At 44.3% G+C, this 19129-nt stretch overlaps 1 protein-coding gene and 1 long non-coding RNA gene across 2 annotated transcripts; both read left to right on the forward strand.

Annotated features, from left to right (window-relative positions):
• Positions 1-71: 71 nt before the first annotated feature.
• On the forward strand, positions 72-2132 carry LOC123991566. The gene is made up of 2 exons (XR_006830819.1): positions 72-870; positions 1017-2132. It is a non-coding gene; the product is annotated as an uncharacterized LOC123991566 (long non-coding RNA).
• A 5789-nt stretch (positions 2133-7921) lies between these two features.
• kcnn1b (potassium intermediate/small conductance calcium-activated channel, subfamily N, member 1b) lies at positions 7922-18229 on the forward strand. The gene is made up of 8 exons (XM_046290728.1): positions 7922-8326; positions 8433-8528; positions 13393-13811; positions 14333-14474; positions 15602-15712; positions 17036-17163; positions 17289-17358; positions 17445-18229. The coding sequence occupies exons 1-8, from the start codon at positions 7922-7924 to the stop codon at positions 17715-17717; spliced, it is 1644 nt and encodes a 547-aa protein (XP_046146684.1). The 3' UTR covers positions 17718-18229.
• The last annotated feature ends 900 nt before the right edge of the window (positions 18230-19129 follow it).

The raw sequence follows: 19129 nt of genomic DNA on the forward strand, positions 1-19129 counted from the left end.
TTCATTTTAAAACATTTTTAGTTTAAGTTGTTTAATCTAACTGCTTAACTATTTATCTGTACATGGAATTGTATTAGGGTTTTCCATTTTTTTTCCTAATCTTTACAGGAAAATGCCACGGGCACTATCTGTGTGAAGACATTTCACTGCAGCTAATGTAGAAGGAAAAGCTGTGTACATTTTGCAAATACTGTGCCAATCATATGTGAAGAGTGCAGAATCTGGTCAAGTGCATAAAGTTCCCTCAACTTCTATACGAGGTGTAAATGATTCATTGGACACCTTATCGATAGCAACAGCTTATGGTCCTCCTGGAATCAGAAGTGTTTTTGACACAATAGAGGAATGTAGTCAGATATGCTGATTGTCTTGCTCGAGCTGTGTATTGCAACTGGTTCACTGATGCTCACAGGCAATGTGTATGGGAAGAGATTTCTTAATGTTCTTCACCCAGCATACATCCCTCCAACCAGACATGCTTTTATCTCATTTGATGGAGACAGATTTCAAGTGAAGGTCAAGCAAATCAGAGATAGCAGACTATTGCAATCATCTCTGATGGGTGGTCGAATGTTCATGGGCAAAGGATAATTAACTACATCTCTACCCTTCAACCAGTATTCCACAAGAGCACAGACACAAGAGACAACAGACGCACCGGTCTCTACATTGCAGATGAGCTGAAGGCAGTCATCAATGACCTTGAACCACAGAAGGTATTTGCAATGGTGACAGACAATGCTGTGAACGTGAAGGCTGCTTGGTCTAAAGTGGAGGAGTCCTACCCTCACATCACACCCATTGGCTGTGCTGCTGACAGGTGTGGCATATCAAGAAGCTGATTAAGCAGCATGATCATTAACAGTGCAGGTATGGCACAACACAATTCCACCGATGTATCAAGTTTTGAGGGAGTGTGCAATTGGCATGCTAACTGCAGGAATGTCCACCAGAGCTGTTGCAACAGAGTTGAATATTAATTTCTTTACTCTAAGCCGCCTCCAATGTCATTTTAGATCATTTGGCAGTACAACCACAGACTGTAACCACGCCAGCCCAGGACCTCCACATCTGGCTTCTTCACCTGCAGGATCCTCTTAGACAAGCCACCCGGACAGCCAATGAAACTGAGGATTATTTCTGTCTGTAATATAGCCCTTTTGGCGGAAAAAAAACGAATTCCGATTGGCTGGGTCTGGCTCCCCAGCGGGTGGGCCTATGTCCTCCCAGGCCCACCCATTGCTGTGCCCCTTCCCAGTCATGTGAAATCCATAGATTAGAGCCTAATGAATGTATTTCAATTGACTGATTTCCTTATATGAACTGTAACTCACAGAAATTGTTGTATGTTGTTTTTATATTTTTATTCAGCATAGTTAATGAATTTCTATCTAGAAGACATTGTTATAAATCTAATGTTGTATCGGCTGTTCTTGCTGTGGCGGATGAATCAGAATTAGTTGGGTAACAGATAATTAAGATGTTTTAGTTGCATAATATGCTTGTGTGAGAAACATCATTAGAATGCATCCCTTTGGACTCTAGTGTTGGCAGTTGCACTTTTCCCTCAGCTAGGGCTCAGTCACTTGGGGCCCAGAGAGGGGAGAGGTCAGAATGGAACATTGTCTTCATATGTGAATGTGTCTTTACCTATTCTTAAACCATGTGAAGGGATGGCGTGATTAATGGGGAACCAATTACTTGTCTCCACAATGTCTGTGCGCAAGTCACTCCCCTCAGTGAGCTTGTCCAGGAGTGGGGTCAAGAGGGGGGTTTACTTGAGATGGGAGTATCTAGAGTTGACAATTGATATATGCCATTGGATGAGTTGCTGTTTTTGTACTATGAAGTACCAGGAATGAGATTAGAACCTCGTCTTAGGGACCAAACTGAATGATAATTTATAGCGAATGCTATCTGGCTATGGGATACTCCTCAAGTAAAAGTCCTTCTTTGTGAACAGTTCCTAGATATCTGTGGTTTGTCATGTCAAAGGGGGGTGGATCTTTGCTATTAAAAAAGATCTCAGTAGCCATTGTGTTGACACTCAACGGTTCATTAGAAATGGCGAATCTTTGAAAGTCAAGTGCTAATGCAGAGCTCTTATTATTAAAGATGTAGTTTAAGTATAACTCTGACTGGTGTGTGAAGTTTGTCTCTCCTCATTTGGTAATACAGAAAATTAGCCACCACAGTGTTTACAGATCAATACAGTATTGTTGTAGCCATGCCTTTTACTCTGCTACAATACTGTTATACATGCCAATACCATACAGGTGTAAGAAAATACTGTTACTGTAGAATATAATAGTCATAACCCTCTGATCCAAATAATTATGCATAGGTAGTGTTCCTTCTTAGTTTCAATGAACGTTGTAACTGAGGCTGACCAATACATTTGCTGTGAAGTCAACTGCCTTTTGATATTAATTTGTGTCACAATATTACAATTCACTTGGAACACAATAGACATTGAGCTTTGATGAAGCTTGGCAATGATTTATTTGGCTTATGAGAGTGTCCTGTGCTGCCTTTCTCCATAACGTTTTTTGTTTGTTTACAGCACAGCCACATTCAAATGGTAGCCTGCTGACCAAACACACCACAGTCTTTGTAACGTTGCCTGCCACCCATTTGAAAGTGTGTGACCACAACGTATTACTCAAAGGAAATGTTTGTAGCTCCATCTCACTGGCTTCTTGAAAGTAGAATTTATTATGATTGTTTAATTATAATAGTGAATATGATTGTTCATTCAAATGTCATAACTCCAAGCATTATTTTGAACCTCTTTTGATTGGCGAGAGACTATCACTGGTATCCTTTGTGTTAAAGCCCTCAACTTCATAGCTACATTAAGCATAATATAACACTTATATTAAGCCTATATGTTTAATAATGTATACATTAGTCAATGACTGCATTAAGCAGTGCATGTTACCAAATGCTTTATTATTCTGAACAAAAATATAAATGCAATCTCAACAATTTTACTGAGTAACTGTTTATGAAAGGAAATCAGTAAATTAAACAAAAAATGTATTAGGCCCTAATCTATGGATTTCACATGACTGGGCAGGGTGCAGCCATGGGTGGGCCTAGCTCCCAAGTGGGTGGGCCTATGCCCTCCCTGGCCCACACATGGACCAGTCATATGGAGGTCCGAGGCTGGTGTGGTTTACACTTCTTCTACGTTTGTGAGGCCTTTCGGACGCACTGCCAAATTCTCTAAAATGACGTTGGAGGCAGCTTATGGTTGAGAAATTAACATTCAATTCTCTGGCAACAGCTTTGGTGGACATTCCTGCAATGCATGCACATTGCACACTCCCTCAAATCTGGACACATCTGTGGCATTGTGTTGTGTGTCAAAAATGCACATGTTAGTGTGACCTTTTATTGTCCCCAGCACAAGGTGCACCAGTGTAATGATCATGCTGTTTAATCAACTTCTTGATATGTCACACCTGTCATGTGGATGGATTCTCTTGGCAAATGCTCACTAAGATGGATGTAAACAAATGTGTGCACAAAATTTGTGTGTATGGAACATTTCTGGGATCTTTTATTTCAGCTCAAACATGAGACCTAGACTTTACATGTTGCGTTTCTATTTTTGTTCAGTATAGATCAGATGTTTAATGATGACTTGCTGTGGCAAAAGCCAATTTCACTTTTAGACATGTCTGATGCAAGAGCCTTCATTTATCACAGCTGTATATGTGAATGACACATTTTTTAAATTTTATTTTTATTTTTTACCTTTATTTAACCAGGCAAGTCAGTTAAGAACATATTCTTATTTGACGGCCTGGGAACAGTGGGTTAACTGCCTGTTCAGGGGCAGAACGAAAGATTTGTACCTTGTCAGCTCGGGGGTTTGAACTCGCAACCTTACGGTTACTAGTCCAACACTCTAACCACTAGGCTACGCTGCCGCCCCAATACATAAGGAAGTAATAGCTGTGTGTAGGCTATTCTTACATTAAACAATGTCAGGTAGAGAGAGCTGGGTAAGAGAACCCCCCCCCCATTTGTATTTATTTATTTAACCTTTACTTAACTAGTCAGTTAATAACAAATTCTTATTAACAATGACAGCCTACCCCGACCAAACCCTCCCCTAACCTGGACGACGCTGGGCCAATTGTGCGCCACCCTATGGGACTCTTGATCACGGCCGGTTGTGATATAGCCCAGAATCTAACCAGGGTCTGTATATAGCCCAGAATCGAATACAGTGCCTTAGTCTGCTGCGCCACTCGGGAGCTCGATGTGGTCCAACCTAACCGTAAATTATTACGTTGGATTAGAGCAGATAGCTTGGATTATTATTATAAACATACAATCTTCACTGTTTATGATTCAATAATTAATGTTAAACTGTGTTTCTGGAGGATATATAACGGGTCACAGATTTTAGATTTATTATAATGTTCTGGTGGTCTCATTCATGTGCAGATAATACACTTTGACCCCATTTCAATTTGTCAAGAACAAGATCCTAACCCTGAGTCCTTTTTTCCCAATGTGCTTTGAGAATGAGAAAGAATGTGAGGAATCAAGGAAAGATGAATAAGAAAAAGGCTTTGTATGGTCTGTCCTTGAGGGAGGAGATAAGAGGCTCTGTGTTGGCCTTTGAACTACAAAGCATCAATAACAAGTTTCTCTGACCGCTAATTGACAATTCTGCTTTGAAGAACCAACAGTTCTTTTTGCTATTTATGGGCCTGCTTTGAGTCCATGTATGTGTGATCTGTGATGTGGTCCTTATTGCTTACATCCGATGTCACAACCTTTTCTGTATCCTGTTGCTTTGTCCCCCATTCTATTTGCATACCAAGCCTTTAATAAGCCCAGCAGCTGCCCTTTCTTCAATTTGAATCCTAATGATCACTTTCAAAGGAAAGCGGCCCTATCTCAAGTGTAGGAAGAACCTGTCTAAGAAGAGCCTGTTGTCTGGCTCCCACTTCAGATGCCCTTCGAGCGGTGCCCTTCCCCGGCACTGGCCAAGATCACCTCCAAGTTGTGTCTGGATTTCTACAAGGACAGGGAGAGAAATGTATCTGAAGGAATAAGGTAAGAGTCTCCAGGCTAAGGGGTATGATTACTGGTCTGGTCAGTTGTCTAATGCTTTGGGTCGATAGAGCAGAGAAAATGACAATAATACATGCAATAGTTTTTCTTTTTCCTAAAGGGACACACGATTGGGTAAAAAAAAAATTGAGCTAGCAAAGAGGGTCGATAGCAGTTCAGTTTAAAGGCAATAACTTAAAATGCATTTAACCAGTTCCTTGTAGAGTTTCTTGAATATTGTGTAGTTGCTTGATAAATTAGACTAGGTTTCTTGTCCTGAAATGCTTTCAAAGATTATCAGTTATATGTTGAGGGCAAGTATTTGTGGTGCAGTTGTTAAAAGAATGGAAAACTCAGTAAATCAAGTGACGGAAATTATGAATCATGAATAATCTGTGATATTGATTCTAATAATTTTCTTAAATAAATAGAACTGTGGATGTTTTAGCACAGTTGGCAAATACACAAGGCTACATAACGACAAAAAAGATTTGAGTACAAACAAAAACAAAAAGCAATGTAAAAATGTCTAAATAGTTCATTCAACAATGATGCGCCAGTTATTGTTGACAATAGTTTTATTTGATTCAAGCCTGCCCTACATCCTTTCAGTAGCAATGGTGATATCCCTGTTGGAGGAGGATTAATATCAGAGGGGCTCTCATCTGGTTTTGACAGGGGCTCTCCAGTCTCACAAAATGTCTCTGTTAGAAGTCCTATGTTTGCTTTAGATCTTTGTTAGCTTTTGCCCTCAACTGTAGTGCACACTGCTTTAATTCACTTAAACAGGCTTTAGAAAATTGTCTTTATGATCAGATATGACACTTTACAACTTTGAGGGAGTTGAGTCAATGTCTTTGTATTGTATTTGTTCATGTTTTCTCTGCTTTCTTGCAGATTATTCTTGTGTTAACGCAACACCCTTTTAGCTGGACGACTGTAATACACCATGCATTGGCAAGTGCACCTGGTTACACTAATATATGAGGTTGCTTTGGGAAACATTTTTATTCTAATCTGGATTCCTTCCTAGCAAACTCTTTGTAGTTCATCAATGTAAACAGTATTAAAAGTGACAAGATTTACCCAACTGCCTTTCCAGCATCACAGTATTGAAAAACCTGGACAAAATCACCGGATTATTAATACATTCTTAGTTAACTAACAAAAACAAAAAGTTGAATAAAAAGACAATTAAAAACAACTAAATATGAATCCAATTTTCAAAATGTACAGGAGCCATGAAGTTAATCTTCCAGCGGCTCTGGGGCATCATCCAACTGGGTGCTACACATTAGTAGTGTAGAGGAGTAGTTAGCCAGCTAGCTATGGAGTCCATAAGGAGAGGCTGAGGACAATGAGGTGTGCAAAAGGTTCTGATTGACTCTGATATGACCACTGACCTCCCTCGCTGTAACCAAGACGCTCCCCCCTCCCACCACCACTTGGATCGTTCTACTTCCGTTCTTGCCTCAACTCCCTGACTTTTACATTTTCTTGAATCACATTTTATTAAATGAAATGTGGTTACTTGTATGTATTACTGCAATTTAGCTTTTAGCTGCCATAGTACACATGAAATTAAATAAACCATCATCATCATCATACATTAATTATGAGGCTGGTTCTAGTCAAACCCACCAATGCAACACTTCGGCTTGATTCAACAGGAGACGCTTGCAATGACCGAGACCCCGATCACAGTAACTCAAGAGGGCAGTCCCAACCAGACAAAGCCCCTGATATCATGCAGGATTGCTACTCTGGAACTGCCCTCCACTACCAAACATTAGTGCCAGAGCAGAGCACTAACAGCATGTCCCCTTCCACTTCTCTGCCACTGCCTACTCCGAATGGAGTCGCTCCACCAAGGAAATCTCCACCATTAAAAATGACACTTTCCCATCTGAGTAATCAAGAACTCCCACGCTTTTGTAGCCAGGTGGGTGGTACTCTTGAACTGCAGCGCGGAAGCCCACTCATGGCCGAGTGGCATGGGACCACGGTGGAACGTCCTAATGACGACTGTGGCTCTGTTTGCTATTCTCCTAGTACAAAACATGGTTCAGGGGTGGCAGTTTTCCAGCCACGATCAAAGCAGGGCTTCCTGAAGGACTACCTCTCCACATTTTCTAAGGGAACTCCTCCTTCTCTGCAGTATACCCACTCCTATCCTCAGAACACCCTGGCCTCATCGTCATCCCAGTTTTTCACGCAGAAACCAAATCAAGCCGATCCCTCAACAGAGACCATTGATCACCAGCAGGATAATTTAAAATCCCGATGCAGAGGAAAATACTGGCTGAAGGAGTATAGTCAATGGCAGCAGACCCATAATCATTTCAAGCTTAAAGCGCATAATCTACCACCAGTATTGACTTCTGAAAAACCAGAACCTTCGTTCAATATACCTATGAAAGGCAATGAGTCAAGTGAAGTTAGGCAGCTCTTGGTTTTGTCTCAACCTCAGGACCAGCAGCAACCTCCCATAAAAACGCAACACCAATGGATGTTAAGGAATGGTTTACCTAGCTGCTGTGTGAATGAGGGTGGAGTACATTGTGGGAGCCAACAACCTTCCTTACACCAGCATCTACATCAAGACCCTGAATGGCAGCATTGTTGTGATCATTTTAGCACCCTAAAATGCCATCAGTCTTCTCTTTACCCATCCAGCAGCCCACGAGTGAATAATTCATCAGCGGCTACTAGCAACAAAAGCAGTGTTCACTCCTCTTCCAGTTGCCATCGGTGGACTGAGAACCATAGTCTAGTGGAGAAAAGGCAACGACAAAGAGAGCAGAAGGTACATCCTCATACCAAAAAGGTTGGCCATGTTGGATCGATGCCTTCCCTGTCCAAGAGCAGTGGCCCACTCCTTCCCGACACAGTTGTGACCAGCGCTAAATACAGTGGGGATGTTGGAAGACCCCCGAGCAGCCTTGGAGCTTCGCCACCAAACCTTTCAGAGCTGGACTCAGAGAGGCAAGAGCCCCTTCAGACACTCCAAAGGTCTGTCTTGGAGGAGGTGTTCTCGAAAGGCTTCAGCGAGAACAACAGTAAGGCGAACAGTGAAGGAGGAAGCAACACGCCACAGAAGAGGACCAAGGACATTGGCTATAGATTGAGCCAGCGTAAGGCACTCTTTGGAAAGCGCAAACAGTTGAGCGACTATGCCTTGATCTTTGGGATGCTTGGGATCGTCATCATGGTGATGGAGACGGAATTGTCCTGGGGGGTTTACACTAAGGTAAGAAATGTCTCTATTGTAGTGGATTGACCTCAGATAATGTAAGCTAGCATTGGTAAGACAAGACTGATTCAAAATACATCTTAATTGTCTGTCTTCTCTGCAGGAATCCTCATACTCATTCTCTCTGAAATGCCTTATCAGCCTTTCAACTGCTATATTGCTCGGACTAATCGTGATGTACCATGCACGGGGAATACAGGTGATATGCATCCCCATCTCGACAATAATATTATAGTTTTCCCCCTTGCTCTTACAGTGCCTTGCGAAAGTATTCGGCCCCCTTGAACTTTGCGACCTTTTGCCACATTTCAGGCTTCAAACATAAAGATATAAAACTGTATTTTTTTTGTGAAGAATCAACAACAAGTGGGACACAATCATGAAGTGGAACTACATTTATTGGATATTTAAAACTTTTTTAACAAATCAAAAACTGAAAAATTGGGCGTGCAAAATTATTCAGCCCCCTTAAGTTAATACTTTGTAGCACCACCTTTTGCTGCGATTTCAGCTGTAAGTCGCTTGGGGTATGTCTCTATCAGTTTTGCACATCGAGAGACTGACATTTTTTCCCATTCCTCCTTGCAAAACAGCTCGAGCTCAGTGAGGTTGGATGGAGAGCATTTGTGAACAGCAGTTTTCAGTTCTTTCCACAGATTCTCGATTGGATTCAGGTCTGGACTTTGACTTGGCCATTCTAACACCTGGATAGGTTTATTTTTGAACCATTCCATTGTAGATTTTGCTTTATGTTTTGGATCATTGTCTTGTTGGAAGACAAATCTCCGTCCCAGTCTCAGGTCTTTTGCAGACTCCATCAGGTTTTCTTCCAGAATGGTCCTGTATTTGGCTCCATCCATCTTCCCATCAATTTGAACCATCTTCCCTGTCCCTGCTGAAGAAAAGCAGGCCCAAACCATGATGCTGCCACCACCATGTTTGTCAGTGGGGATGGTGTGTTCAGGGTGATGAGCTGTGTTGCTTTTACGCCAAACATAACGTTTTGCATTGTTGCCAAAAAGTTCAATTTTGGTTTCATCTGACCAGAGCACCTTGTTCCACATGTTTGGTGTGTCTCCCAGGTGGCTTGTGGCAAACTTTAAACGACACTTTTTATGGATATCTTTAAGAAATGGATTTCTTCTTGCCACTCTTCCATAAAGGCCAGATTTGTGCAATATACGACTGATTGTTGTCCTATTGTCACGCCTTGGTCATTGTATTGTGTGTTTTCATTATATATTTGGTCAGGAAAGGTGTGACATGGGTTTATTTTGTGGTATTTCGTGTTGGGGTTTTGTAGTTATTGGGATTGCAGCTGAGTAGGGGTGTTGCATAGGCTTGGCTGCCTGACGCGGTTCTCAATCAGAGTCAGGTGATTCTCGTTGTCTCTGATTGGGAACCGTATTTAGGTAGCCGGGGTTCACTGTGTATTTCGTGGGTGATTGTTCCTGTCTCTGTGTACTTTCACCAGATAGGCTGTATTAGGTTTCACGTTCCGTTTTGTTGTTTTGTATTTGTATCAGTTATTTCATGTACCGCGATTCATTCATTAAAGACATGAGTAACCACCACGCTGCATTTCGGTCCGACTCTCTTTCTACAAACGAAGAACGCCGTTACAGAATCACCCACCACACACGGACCGAGTGGCGTGGTTACAGGCAGCGACAGCAGGAGCAGCGAACGGAGGCACTTACGAGAGCTGAGAGACGCTCATGGACAGCAGATGTATGGAGTATACGACGTGGGAAGAAATAGACAGGTGGGCGGTCGACCCAGAGAGAGTGCCGGCGCCCGCCTGGGATTCGCTGGAGCAGTGCGAAGAGGGCTATAGGAGAATGGAGTCGAAGAGAAAAATACGGTTGGCAAGGAAGCCCGAAAAGCAGCCCCAAAACTGTATTGGGGCGGGGGCTCAGAGGGAGAGTGGCTGAGTCAGGAGTCAGACCTGAGCCAACTCTCCCTGTTAATGGTGAGGAGCAGCGATCAAAGGACTTCTGGACTTGGGAGGAGATATTAGACGGAAAAGGACTCTGGGCTCAGCCTGGAGAATATCGCCGTCCCAAGGAAGAACTGGAGGCGAAAAAAGCAGAGAGGCGCTGGTATGAGGAGGCAGCACGGCGACGCGGATGGAAGCCTGAGAGTCAGCCCCAAAAAATTATTGGGGGGCGGCTTACAGGGAGTATGGCTATGCCAGGTAGGAGACCTGCGCAAACTCCCTGTGCTTACCGGGGGGCTAGAGAGACCGGGCAGGCACCGTGTTATGCTATGGAGCGCACGGTGTGGGTGCATAGCCCGGTGCGGTTCATACCAGCCCTTCGTATTGGCCGGGCTGGAGTGGGCATCGAGCCAGGTAAGGTTGGGCAGGCTCGGTGCTCAAGAGCTCCAGTGCGCCTGCACGGTCCGGTCTATCCAGAGCCACCTCCGCACACTAGTCCTCCGGTAGCGGCTCCCCGCACCAGGCTTCCTGTGCGTGTCCTCGATCCAGTATCACCAGCGCCAGCACCACGCATCAGGCCTACAGTGCGCCTCGCCTCTCCTGTGCTGTCGGAGTCTCCCGCCTGTTCAGCACTATCAGAGCCTTCCTACTCTACAGCGCTGCTGGAGTCTCCTGTCTGTTCAGCGCTATCAGAGCCTTCCTCCTCTACAGCGCTGCCGGAGCCTCCTGTCTGTATGAAGCAGCCAGAGCTGTCAGTCTGCATGAAGCAGCCAGAGCTGTCAGTCTGCAAGGAGCTGTCAGTCTGCAAGGAGCTGTCAGCCTGCATGGAGCAGCCAGAGCTGTCAGTCTGCAAGGAGCTGTCAGTCTGCAAGGAGCTGTCAGTCTGCAAGGAGCTGTCAGTCTGCAAGGAGCTGTCAGTCTGCAAGGAGCTGCCAGTCTGCAGGGAGCTGCCAGTCTGCAAGGAGCTGCCAGTCTGCAAGGTGCTGCCAGTCTGCATGGAGCAGCCAGAGCTGTCAGTCTGCATAGAGCAGCTAGATCCGCCAGTCAGCCATGATCTTCTAGATCTGCCAGTCAACCAGATTCTTCCAGATCTGCCAGTCAACCAGTCTCTTCCAGATCTGCCAGTCAACCAGAATCTTCCAGATCTGCTAGTCAACCAGAATCTTCCAGATCCGCCAGCCAGCCAGGATCTACCGGAGCCTACTGCCTGACTGAGCTTCCTCTCAGTACTGGGCTTCCTCTCAGTACTGGGCTTCATCTCAGTACTGGGCTTCCTCTCAGTTCCGGGCTGCCTCTCAGTCCCGAGCTGCCCCTCAGTCCCGAGCTGCCTCTCAGTCCCGAGCTGCCCCTCAGTCCCGAGGGTCCCCTCAGTCCCGAGCTGCCTCAGTCCCGAGCTGCCCCTCAGTCCCGAGCTGCCCCTCAGTCCCGAGCTTCCCCTCAGTCCCGAGCTTCCCCTCAGTCCCGAGCTGCCTCAGTCCCGAGCTGCCCCTCAGTCCCGAGCTGCCCCTCAGTCACGAGCTGCTCCTCAGTTCAGTGGGGTTCTGGGTGACGACTATTAGGCCATGGTCGGTGGCGAGGGTGGATTATCCCAGGACGCGAAGGGGAGGAACTATGACATTAATGGAGTGGGGTCCGCCACCATGGACAGACGCCCAACCGGACCCTCCCTATGGTTTTGAGGTGGGGGGTGGGGGGGGGTCTGTCACGCCTTGGTCATTGTATTATGTGTTTTCGTTATATATTTGGTCAGGCCAGGGTGTGACATGGGTTTATTTTGTGGTATTTCGTGTTGGGGTTTTGTAGTTATTGGGATTGCGGCTGAGTAGGGGTGTTGCATAGGCTTGGCTGCCTGAGGCTGTTCTCAATCAGAGTCAGGTGATTCTCGTTGTCTCTGATTGAGAACCGTATTTAGGTAGCCGGGGTTCACTGTGTATTTCGTGGGTGATTGTTCCTGTCTCTGTGTACTTTCACCAGATAGGCTGTGTTAGGTTTCACGTTCGTGTACTGCCGTTACACCTATGGACAGAGTCTCCCACCTCAACGTCAACAAAACTAAGGGGAGATGATTGTGGACTTCAGGAAACAGCAGAGGGAACACCCCCCTATCCACATCGATGGAACAGTAGTGGAGAGGGTAGCTAGTTTTTAAGTTCCTCGGCATACACATCACAGACAAACTGAATTGGTCCACGACAGCGTCGTGAAGAAGCGCAGCAGCGCCTATTCAACCTCAGGAGGCTGAAAAATTCGGCTTGTCACCAAAAGCACTCAAAGATGCACAATCACCAGATAGGCTGTGTTAGGTTTCACGTTCCGTTTTGTTGTTTTGTATTTGTATCAGTTATTCCATGTACCGCGATTCATTCATTAAAGACATGAGTAACCACCACGCTGCATTTCGGTCCGACTCTCTTTCTACAAACGAAGAACGCCGTTACACCTATGGACAGAGTCTCCCACCTCAGCTGTTGATCTCTGCAGTTCATCCAGAGTGATCATGGGCCTCTTGGCTGCATCTCTGATCAGTCTTCTCCTTGTATGAGTTGAAAGTTTAGAGGGACGGCCAGGTCTTGGTAGATTTGCAGTGGTCTGATACTCCTTCCATTTCAATATTATCGCTTGCACAGTGCTCCTTGGGATGTTTAAAGCTTGGGAAATCTTTTTGTATCCAAATCCAGCTTTAAACTGCTTTTAACGGACCTCTGAGACTATCACAGTGCAGGTGCATTTATACGGAGACTTGATTACACACAGGTGGATTGCATTTATCATCATTAGTCATTTAGGTCAACATTGGATCATTCAGAGATCCTCACTGAACTTCTGGAGAGAGTTTGCTGCACTGAAAGTAAAAGGGCTGAATAATTTTGCACGCCCAATTTTTCAGTTTTTGATTTGTTAAAAAGTTTGAAATATCCAATAAATGTAGTTACACTTCATGATTGTGTCCCACTTGTTGTTGATTCTTCACAAAAAAATACAGTTTTATATCTTTATGTTTGAAGCCTGAAATGTGGCAAAAGGTCGCAAAGTTCAAGGGGGCCAAATACTTTCGCAAGGCACTGTATTTCCCATTGAATAAATCCCCTTGTTCGCCCTACTCTCCTTACACCTACACACACAGCTCTTCATGGTGGATAATGCAGCTGATGACTGGAGGATTGCCATGACTTATGAGCGGATCTTCCTAGTTCTGCTGGAGCTGCTGGTCTGTGCCATCCACCCCATCCCGGGCCAGTATGTCTTCACCTGGACGGCCCGGCTGGCCTTCACCTACATGCCCTCAGTAACTGATGCTGACGTGGACATCGTCCTCTCCATCCCCATGTTCCTCAGGCTCTACCTGATCAGTCGCGTCATGCTGCTGCACAGCAAGCTTTTCACAGACGCCTCGTCGCGCAGCATCGGCGCAATCAACAAGATCAACTTCAACACGCGCTTCGTCATCAAGACTCTCATGACCATCTGCCCTGGCACCGTGCTGCTGGTCTTCAGTGTCTCCTGTTGGATCAGCGCCTCATGGACAGTGCGCATCTGTGAGAGGTACAGGCCCCGCCCCCAACACAGTAGGCTGTTCCACCAGCACTGTATCATTTGTACCCAGTACATTTCACACTGAAAAAGATCCGTATTTGAGATCATGAGAGATTACAGCCTCAAGTTTGATTATGGCTCTACTTTCTTTTTCTGCTTGATATAGGTCATACATTTCTTTATGTTTAATTATATAAGATGTTAATACACTGTAGGAAAAACCCACTGAGCACAGACATAAATTCAATGTCTAGTTTGGATTGACATTTGGTTGTTATCAATTAACCAGGAATTTATCATGAAATCAACAACAAGAAAAACGTCACACTGTCATTGGATTTCGGGATTAAGTTGGGTGGAAAAAAGACAAAATTCCATTACGTCAGTGACTTTTTGCCAGTCCAATCAGTTTTCCACGTTGATTTTACATCATCACACAGAGGTGGGGGTGGAAGCAACATTGATTCAACCAGTTTTTACCCAGTGGGTAGATGTGTTTATTACAACAGGTATATTTCTTGTTCCTCCAGATATCATGACACACAGGAAGTGACCAGTAACTTCCTTGGGGCCATGTGGCTCATCTCCGTCACCTTTCTCTCCATTGGTTATGGAGACATGGTCCCTCACACTTACTGTGGAAAGGGTGTCTGTCTGCTGACTGGAATCATGGTATGTTTCCAACACATTCCCCATTGACAAGTGCCAAAAGAGATCTTTGACATTCACAATGAGGTAGCTCTAGTGCAGGGTTATTTTATTGATATTTTTATTGTTGGACAAAAGACTAAAAACACCATAAAATTAGCTCCAATTGACTTTCATTTTGGAAGTCTGTTCCAAAGTAATAAAAAAAAAAAAAAGTCATATACACGTGTTTAGCTCCAATAGTGCAGTAATATCTAAAAATACACACAATCAAAAGTAAAGGAATTACGAATATATCAATATTTGAACGAGCAATGTCAGAGCGGCATAGACTAAGATACAGTAGAGTAGGATAGGATACAGTATACATATGAGATGAGTAATGCAAAATATGTAAACATTATTGTGTGGCGAGTGTTCCATTATTACAGTGGTCAGTGATTTCAAGTCTATGTATATAGGCCAGCAGTCTCTAATGTGCTAGTGATGGCAATTTAACAGTCTGAGATTGAAAAACAGCTTCTGTCTCTCGGTCCCAGCTTTGATGCACCTGTACTGACCTCACCTTCTGGATGATAGCGGGGTGATCAGTCAGTGGCTAGAGTGGTTGTTGTCCTTGATGATCCTGTGACATCGGGTGCTATAGGTGTCCTGTAAGGCAGGTAGCTTGCCCCCGGGGATACGTTGGGGAGACCGCATCACCCTCTGGAGAACCCTGCGGTTGCGGGTGGTGCAGTTGGCCTACCACTCGGTACTGCAGCCCGACAGGATGCTCTCAATTGTGCATCTGTAAATGTTTGTGAGGATTTTAGGTGCCAAAGAAATGTCTTCAGCCTCCTGAGTTTGAAGAGCGGCTGTTGCACCTTCTTCACCACACTGTCTGTGTGGGTGGACCATTTCAGTTTGTCAGTGTTGTGGAAGCTTTCCACCTTCTTCACCGCTGTCCCATCAATATGGATAGCGGGGGTGCTCCATCTGCTATTTCCTGAAGTCCACGATCAGCTCCTTAGTTTTGTTGACTAATTTGTCAGACCCATGGTATATGGTCTGATATATCATGTCTGTCAGCTAATCTGCTTTTAGTTTATGATATTGAATAAATCACATATAACGACTCTTGAAAGTATTAGTGCCTGTGTCTTTCTCTCCAGGGGGCCGGCTGCACTGCCATGGTGGTTGCTGTAATTACGAGGAGGTCAGAGTTGACCAGAGCTGAAAAGCACGTTCACAACTTCATGATGGACTCTCAGCTATACAAACGAGTAAGTGGACATTAGAGGTCTTCATGGCTATAAAAAGTTGTGCCTGACCTGAACCCGTGGATTATTTCATTTGAGTAATTTTAACCCCTTTTTCTCCCCAATTTCATGATATCCAATTGCGATCTTGTCTCATTGCTGCAACTCCTCAATGGGCTCGGTAGAAAACATCAGTTGAACAGTGTTTCCCCCAAAACATGACCGACCAAGCCACGCTTCTTAACACCTGCTCGCTTAACCCAGAAGCACCAATGTATTGGAGGAAACACTGTTCAACTGATGACAGAAGTCAGATTGCAGGCACCCGGCCCGCCACAAGAAGTCGCTAGAAAACGATGAGCCAAGTAAAGCCCCCCCGGCCAAACCCTCCCTTAACCCGGACGACGCTGGGCCAATTGTGCCTCGCCCTATCGGTCTCCCAGTCATGGCTGGTTGTGACACTGCCTGGGATCAAATTCCAGGCTGTAGTGATGCGGCAACACTGCGATGCAGTGCCTTAGACCACTGCGGCACTCAGGATGCGGACCTGTGGATTTACTACCCAAACCTGATACATACCTGATCATATAAAACATATAAAAAAAGATAAGGCCCCCAATCAGCAACCCAATAAGTAAAATGTTGTTGAAAAGGTGTATTTTTCTAATGTTGAAAGTATGTTCATTTTCAGTTCTAAGGGCAAGTTTAAAGGCCCAGTGCAGTCAACAATGTGATTTTCCTGTGTTTTATATATATTTTCACACTATGATGTTGAAATAATACTGGGAAATTGTGAAAATGATAATGCCCTTTTAGTATAAGAGCTGTTTGAAAATAAGGCCTGAAATTTCAGTCTGTTTTAGATGAAGTTTTGGCCTAAATATATAATAATAATCATTCTATTAAATTTAAGTTACTATCCAATTAGTAGAAGGCTTTCGAAGTAGTCCCTTTTCTTCTTCTACTATTTCTATGAGTTGGCAAACAAACTGAAAGGGTGCACACTGCCACCCGGAGTGTGCTGTTTGAACAGGTATAAAGCCAAGGTTGGTGATTTTCTTCCACCTGCAGTTATGGAATGTTTCCTCACAAGTATAATTAATTGGCTGATCTCTCCCTGTGACCTGGATGGACTTATTTAGTCATCCATTAACCCTTTGGAAGCCCCACTCAGTTGCCTACTTCAAAATGGTGAAAGTCCTTTATGGCCATGCTATCAGGCTTTTGGGAATTAGTGTCTATCTATCTCTATGGGCAAGTCAGACTCCACTGCTAGGGCAGTCCATTATGACAGTCTGCCATGTCAGCCAGTCTGTCTTGTCTCTGTTTCCTGGAATGTTCCCAAAGGTGAAAAACACAGCTGCCAATGTACTCAGGGAGACATGGCTGATCTACAAACACACAAAATTAATCAAGAAGATCGATCACGCCAGGGTACGCAAACATCAGCGGAAATTCCTGCAAGCCATTCACCAGTAAGTAGTGTGCCTTTTCAAACCGTTGTTAAATAAAGATTTGTTTATTTGTGTGTATGTTACACTGCCTAAGTTAACCCTTCCCTTTTCCCTCCATAACTCTCTCCCTCTCCCACTTCATCTAGATTGCGCAGAGTCAAAATGGAACAGAGGAAACTCATCGACCAGGCTAATACACTTGTGGATCTAGCCAAGGTGACTAAGCACCTTCATCATCTCTAATTTATATATTTTTTTCTAAACACTGATTATGAAAGTTTGACACTGTTTTTGCTCCACAGACTCAGAACATGATGCATGATCTGGTGTCTGATCTGCAGTGGCGCAGCAAGGAGCTGGATAGGAGGATCGGTAGTCTGGACGACAAACTGGACTCCATCCTAGTCAGTCTGCAGACCCTACCCAGCCTGGTCTCCCAGGCCGTCACACAGCAGCACAGGGACTTTCTGGATGGCTTAGCCCCCCGTGTTCAGACAGCCTCCGAGGACAATTGGGTTCCCGCCAGGCGCAAACGTTCCCCCTACACTGCACCACAGACCATATCTTACAGCTGATAGGCTGCCAGTGCCATCTCCACTGTTGTGACCTCAAATTATGTATTTATTTGATATTGTATTTGATACTAGCCAGGGACATTCTAGCCTCTGTATGAATTTGAGATTGGTTCGATCTCTCCAGCACCATCCCGCAGCTGTTTACCATAACAATTAACAGCGTGGCCGATTTGAAGGTTTTCAGAATCCCAAATTCCTGCTTGTGTACCTGGGTCATTCTTGAATTGCGGTGGAATTTGGGTATGGCATTTTGGAAAACAATTTACTTAATTTTAGGTGATTTTTTATTTAATGTGTGTTATATCTTTTGTGTGTTATATCTTTTGTAACACCAATGACACCAAATGATCAATGGAATTCTCATGTCATACTAAAGTGTGATGAGCTAATAACTGTATTTAACCCCCTAAAGTCTAATTAGTATAGTAAAAACATCCTAATAAAAAATCTGTCAGTTTAAGCTAGAGATATGTTTTTGCATTGGATGCGGCTCAATCCACCTCATCCGCCTATGTGGCAATTCCGCATCTGCGGTGAAAGGTGACAGAGCAAGGGAGGTGTTTGTCAGACCATGAGACGTCCCAAAAATTGGTGTTCTCCGTTTTGCTCTACAAGCATCTTGGGACTTGTCTGAAGTCGATATACAGTCGATCTGCCAACGTCTGTCTGTAGCGTCCAAACAGTTTGGGCTACACACTAATATGACTCCTCTGTGGAAACGAACACGTTTTGCTCTAGGACACCCACAGGCCTCACAAAACTTGTCTGAAGATCCCCCGGTACCAGTTGAAATAATGAATGGAAATACAGTTTGTACACACCTACTCTTTCAGGGGTTTTTCTTTATTTTTACTATTTTATACAATGTAGAATAACAGTGAAAACATCAAAACTATGAAATAACACATATGGAATCATGTAAACAAATCAAAACATATTTTATACTTGAGATTCTTCAAAGTAACCACCTTTTGCCTTGATGACAACTTTATTCTTTCAACCAGCTTCACCTGGAATGCTTTTCCAACAGTCGGCGTTCCCACATATACTCAGCACTTGTTGGCTGCTTTTCCTTCACACCGCAGTGCAAATAATCTCAATTGGGTTTAGGTCAGGTGATTGGAGGCCAGGTCATCTGAAGCAGCACTCCATCACTCTCCTTTTTGGTCAAATAGCCCTTACACAGCCTGGAGGTGTGTTGGGTCCTTGGTCAGCTCTCCCGCTATCTCTCTCAGAATGACCTTCTTGATCCAAATCAGTCAGGTTTCAAGACTAGTCATTCAACTGAGACTGCTCTTCTCTGTATCACGGAGGCGCTCCGCACCGCTAAAGCTAACTCTCTCTCCTCTGCTCTCATCCTTCTAGACCTATCGGCTGCCTTCGATACTGTGAACCATCAGATCCTCCTCTCC

Source organism: Oncorhynchus gorbuscha, linkage group LG02 (genome assembly GCF_021184085.1).
Source record: "Oncorhynchus gorbuscha isolate QuinsamMale2020 ecotype Even-year linkage group LG02, OgorEven_v1.0, whole genome shotgun sequence".
NCBI classification, from domain to species: domain Eukaryota; kingdom Metazoa; phylum Chordata; class Actinopteri; order Salmoniformes; family Salmonidae; genus Oncorhynchus; species Oncorhynchus gorbuscha.